Genomic DNA, 5,837 nt, shown 5'->3' on the forward strand with positions numbered 1-5,837 from the left:
TACAAAAATAATGTACATTTAGTATATTAAAAATGTACTTTTGTTATGGTCCATATAACATTTGTGTGGATCATGGTCCACATAATAATTTACCGTGTTCAGTGACCTAATTATACTTATTTTTTTTCAGTGACCTAATTACATTTTCGATTACGTTCACGATCAATTTCAACCTTATTCCAAATTTTAATTTTAACTTTAATTTATTTCCCAAGATGATGGGAGGGTGGGAATAAAAAAGAAAGGGGCGAAAATGAAATATGAATAAAAATAGGAAAGCAAGACAAGAATACTTGACCGAGAGAAAGTCGTAGAGGATTCTAGACTCTTCTTTTTATTGGCCGCATAAAATCAGCAAATCTGAACCGTCGATTCCTGCAACTTCAATAAGAGCAGGGGTTCCACATCTGTGCTTCTTCCTTTCCACACGCTCATAATCCTTCTCCTACCTGGTAGCTTCTCTCTCTCTTTTTCTCTTATTTATTCCCCGATCTTCTTTACTCGCAGATTAATCTGATTGATTGGTTGATTTGTTCTTGGGTTTTGTTTTGTTTTGTTTTTTTTTTCCTCTTTCAAGTTTGATTCGAAGAAGAAATCGGAGGAGAAGATGTTCGGCAGAGCGCCCAAGAAGAGCGATAACACTAAGTACTATGAGATCTTGGGAGTTCCCAAGAACGCTTCCCAGGACGATCTCAAGAAGGCTTACCGTAAAGCCGCCATCAAGAACCACCCTGATAAAGGTGGAGATCCTGAAAAGGTATAGACGTTTTTGTTCTTCTCCCTGTTATTTGATTTTGATTGGTAGATTGTGCAGTCTTAAAGCTGAATTTTTTAAATTTTTAGATTCAGATCTGTGTTTGAAAGTTTTGGTTTCTCTGATCCTATGTAGATAATTGGTAGAATTATGTGTTCTGGTTCACACTTGAAGTTGCTGTATGTATAGTAGTGAGCTTCTGAGTTTTGATAGGGAAAGTTGTGAACTCTTTTGTATGTTATTGTTAGTCTGAAATTGGTTGATTTTTCCAATTTCTCCAATTTCCAGAATTTTGCAGCAATGTATGATCTGGTTTATTCCGAGACTAGGGCTTACCACAATTTTCTTAATTTTGAAGCAATGTAGGGTTTGATATTGCGATCTGTCATGTTTTGAATATTGTTGTTAAATCACTGTTTTGATATTGTATCATCAAGGTATCATAGTTTTAATAGGTTGTTAACTTAACCTTGTAACATGTAGAATATGTATTCTTTGGTGGCTTAGTAATGTTGTAGCCCTCATAACTTGAATTGCATTCCAGAGATTTAAATAAAGTCAGATTCTTTGGTGTCCATTAGAATTGGCTAATGTTAGTCACTGTTTTTAGCTTCATTCTTTACTGTTTTATGTTTCATGGTGTCAGGTTGTTAGTGTAGTTTATAGTGGTGAAGTTGTTTAGTAATTATTGTGTTCCTCTTCTCTTTCAGTTCAAGGAGCTTGCTCAAGCTTATGAAGTTTTGAGTGACCCTGAGAAGCGGGAAATATATGATCAGTATGGTGAAGATGCCCTTAAGGAAGGAATGGGTGGTGGAGGTGGTATGCATGATCCATTTGACATTTTCCAATCTTTCTTTGGTGGCAATCCGTTTGGTGGTATGTTCATATTCTAGTAAATTATCCCTTCTTGAGTTCATATTCTAGTAAAGCTAATATGTCATCCTAAACACTATTCATTACAGGGGGTGGGAGCAGCAGAGGCCGAAGGCAAAGACGGGGAGAGGATGTTGTTCATCCTCTCAAGGTGTCTTTGGAGGACCTCTACAATGGGACATCGAAGAAGCTGTCTCTGTCCCGTAATGTGCTATGCCCAAAGTGCAAGGGGTAAGTGCCCAACAATGTGGCGTTTGAGACTTAATCATCATCTTATATTATTCATTTGTTCATTGTCTAATGATGTGCTCTTATGATATGACGACACTATATGTTTCAGTAAAGGGTCCAAATCCGGTGCTTCAATGACATGTTCTGGTTGTCAAGGTTCCGGAATGAAAGTTTCCATTAGACATCTTGGCCCATCCATGATTCAACAGATGCAACATCCCTGCAATGAATGTAAGGGAACTGGGGAAACTATTAGCGATAAAGACAGGTGCCCTCAATGCAAGGGTGAGAAGGTTGTGCAGGAGAAGAAGGTATTGGAAGTTGTTGTCGAGAAGGGAATGCAGAATGGTCAGAGGATCACATTCCCCGGGGAGGCTGATGAAGCTGTAAGTACATCTTAACTTTTTGTTGTTTTATACATTTGTTATAAACACTGAATGGTGCTGATAGATTCTTGTTTTTGTTCTCAGCCTGACACCATCACTGGAGATATTGTGTTTGTCTTACAACAAAAGGAACATGCTAAGTTCAAGCGAAAGGGTGATGACATTTTTGTGGAGCACACTTTGACCCTAACCGAGGCCCTTTGCGGTTTCCAGTTTGTTTTAACTCATCTAGATAATAGACAGCTCCTCATTAAGTCCCAACCCGGAGAAGTTGTTAAGCCTGGTAAGTTCCCTCCATCCAAGTAGCGCCAGCAATAGGTTAAATACATGAATGTTTATGACCCTACAAACTGTTATCCTGATTGTACCGGTTCTTGATTTTTCGTTGCACAGACCAATTCAAGGCCATAAACGATGAGGGAATGCCAATGTACCAAAAGCCCTTCATGAGGGGGAAGCTTTACATTCACTTTACGGTAGATTTCCCCGAGACACTAACCCCCGATCAATGCAAGGCTCTTGAGGCTGTGCTGCCTCCAAGGCCCGCAACAAAGATCACTGACATGGAATTGGACGAGTGTGAGGAGACCACTTTGTACGATGTCAACATCGAAGAGGAGATGCGTAGAAAGCAGCAACAACAAGCGCAGGAGGTTTACGAGGAAGATGAGGATATGCATGGCGGGGCTCAGAGGGTACAGTGTGCACAACAATGATTTCCTTGAGGAGTTGATGGCAGCATCCATCTGTGGAGTGGTGGGGGGTTAGGGGGAGAATTTAGAATCATAGATAATTGGTTTTGCACTTTGTTATTGGGTAATCCGCAACAGATATTTTTATATTTAATTTCATTGGTTGACCTTATTAGCATGCAAGCATAAAGAAATTGCAATATGATGCCATTGTTTTAACTTTTCTGCTGTGTACTCATTCTTTAATTTTTTAAAAATACTACATGTACCCTCATTTTCTACTCTCAACATTTATTTTCACAAACAATATCATTTGGGAATCTTATGTAGTTCTTCTTAATTTTTAGCCGTGATGATATAGCTAGGTCCATGAATAGAGACAGATTGATAGTAGGCTGACCCTGATAAATTCAACTTTTTTTAGGGAAATTAACTTGATAAGTTTGATGATTTGAACTACTTAAGGTTATTATTGATTTTTCTTTGTTTCACCATGAGAATTTATATATAAGAAATAAAATTTTAATAAATTTATTACAAAATAAAATGTTTTTTATAAAAATAAATATGACAAAAATTATTAGTGTAAATTTATTAATTATTTTTAATTGGAATTTAGAAATGGATTTAAATTGATTGAAAGAGCTTTCAAAAAAAAAAAAAAAATTGATTGAATGATGCCTATGTTTATATTTATTAATGTAAATGTGTTTACTAAAATTGAAATTGTAGAAATGGAAAGGGAACAAGGTGGAGATGTTGACCAGGCCTAAGGGAGTTGGTGGCATGGATTTTCATCGTTTACACAACATAAATCTAGCTCTACTAGGAAAGCAAGCATGGAGATTGATAATGAATCCAAACTCATTAACGGGACAAATCTATAAGGCTCGCTACTATTCATCAGTTTCGTTTTTTGAGGCCCGAATGGGCAGTAACCCTTCGTTTATATGGAGAGGTATTATGATGGAGGTTCAACACATAATGCAAGCTGGTTGTAAACATTGTATTGGCAATAGGCACACCACAATCATTGGTCGTGACCCTTGGCTCCCAGATGATGATAATCCATATGTATCAACGGACCTGCATGATTCTATTGCCATGGCACCTGTGGCATCACTACTGGATATGCAAAAAGCAGAATGGGATTATGATTGTATAAGGGATGTGTTTGAACAGAGAGATGTGCAGCTTATTCTCAATATTCCAATTAGTAGGAGACGCCCATCTGATTCTTGGTTTTGGTCAGCAGACTCCAAAGGGGTGTACACAGTGAAGTGAAAGTCTTGTTACAGGAAACTTTCTGGTGGAACTGCATGATTCAAGGCCATGGGCAAATATCTGGAGACTGCAGATTCCACCTAAAGTCAAGAGTTTCTGATGGCAACTTGCATCCGGTTTTCTACCTACACGTGATGCTTTCTCTGCCAAACGTGTTATCTGTTCAGCACTGTGCCAATTGTGCCTACAGACAGAGGAAACATCCATTCACATGTTTGCAGAATGTAGTCGAGCTAGAAGTGCGTGGAATATGCTGGACTTACCGATTATATCGGCACCACGAGGTAACATATCTGAATGGTTTTTCGAACATCTGCTATCTCTATCTATGGATGCTGCTTGCAAGTTTTGAGAGATTGTGGAAGGGGGTTGCATACAACATGAGTGCAATGCTTCACTCTTCCTTGTCTCTGCTCGAAAATTGGAGCAGTTTGAATGAAGTTGAGCAGTCTGGTCCAGTGCATGGGTCTGTCGAAGACAAATGGAAGAAGCCAGCGCAGGACCGTATTAAACTTAATACTGATGTGGCGTTGGATGCTAGTAGTGGCTGCATGGGAATGGGGTGGGTGATTAGAGATGCACAAGGCTTTTTCATTGCAGCAAAGGGAATGCGATATCATGGTAATTTTGGAGTTAGGGAAGCATAGGCTTTTAGCATCCGGGAGGCTCTTAGTTGGATTGCAAGGAGCTAAATCTTGGCCATGTTGATGTGGAGACTGACTCCCAGCTTACTTTCTATGCTTTGTGCTCTGAATCTTTTAGCTCATCTTTTGGTTTTATTCTTGATGACATTAAGGAAATTACATCCTAGATTCCTGATGCAATTTTTGGCTTTGCTAGGCGATCTGCGAATCGCGCTGCCCATGCTGTTGCTAGGCAAGCCGTTTCTATGACAGATTGTGGGGAGTGGTTTACCTCCCCTCCTGTTTTTCTTGTGAATGTTCTTGATGATGACTTAATGAATTAACTTTTATTTCTCAAAAAAAAAAAAAAGAAATTGTAGAATGTTAATTTAAAAATAGGAATAAGGGTCAAATAGGCCGTCCAACTACACACAAAAATGTAATTAGGTCATCGAACTCAAAAAATTACAATTAAGTCCATGAACTATGCAAATTAATGCAATTTCACCAAAAAATGACTTGTTTACCTGTTTTGTCGGTTTTAGAAATAATTTTTGAACTTTTATTTTAATAATTTTAAATAATAAATTATTTTAAATTTAAAAAAAAAAAACAGTCGGAGACGAAGAGCCCGTTCGTCTCCGGCCAGCCAGGAGACGAAGGCGATCCCTTCGTCTCTGGCCAGCCATGGAGACGAAGGGTTCTCCATGGCTGGCCGGAGAACCCTTTGTCTCCGGTTGATTGTTTTTTTTTTTTTTATTTTTGTTTTTTGTTTGTTTGTTTGTTTGTTTTTTTTTTTTTTTTTTTTTTTTGTTTTTTAAATTTTAAAATAAATTTTTATTTAAAATTATTAAAATAAAAGTTAAAAAATTATTTTTAAATTTGGTAACCGACACGTCAGCGTATCAACAGGTAAACAAGTCATTTTTGATGAAATTGTATGAATTTTTGTAGTTCAGGAACTTAATTATAATTTTTTTTTACTTGGGTGACC

The 5,837-nt window shown here is 37.7% G+C and overlaps 1 protein-coding gene across 1 annotated transcript; it reads left to right on the forward strand.

Moving 5' to 3' along the window:
* The first annotated feature begins 362 nt into the window (after positions 1-362).
* LOC109187106 (dnaJ protein homolog) lies at positions 363-3,159 on the forward strand. Its single transcript, XM_019337252.1, has 7 exons — positions 363-452; positions 578-757; positions 1,465-1,630; positions 1,717-1,858; positions 1,968-2,244; positions 2,329-2,527; positions 2,638-3,159. The coding sequence occupies exons 2-7, from the start codon at positions 608-610 to the stop codon at positions 2,958-2,960; spliced, it is 1,257 nt and encodes a 418-aa protein (XP_019192797.1). The 5' UTR covers positions 363-452; positions 578-607; the 3' UTR covers positions 2,961-3,159.
* Positions 3,160-5,837: the final 2,678 nt, after the last annotated feature.

Source organism: Ipomoea nil, unplaced genomic scaffold (genome assembly GCF_001879475.1).
Source record: "Ipomoea nil cultivar Tokyo-kokei standard unplaced genomic scaffold, Asagao_1.1 scaffold1416, whole genome shotgun sequence".
Taxonomy (NCBI): domain Eukaryota; kingdom Viridiplantae; phylum Streptophyta; class Magnoliopsida; order Solanales; family Convolvulaceae; genus Ipomoea; species Ipomoea nil.

Excerpts from the sequence above, each read along its gene's own strand:
- LOC109187106 (XM_019337252.1), top strand. The coding sequence starts at position 608 with ATGTTCGGCAGAGCGCCCAAGAAGAGCGATAACACTAAGTACTATGAG. Across the intron at positions 1,631-1,716 it reads TGGTGGCAATCCGTTTGGTG|GGGGTGGGAGCAGCAGAGGC; the intron begins GTATGTTCATAT and ends TATTCATTACAG. Across the intron at positions 2,528-2,637 it reads CGGAGAAGTTGTTAAGCCTG|ACCAATTCAAGGCCATAAAC; the intron begins GTAAGTTCCCTC and ends TTCGTTGCACAG.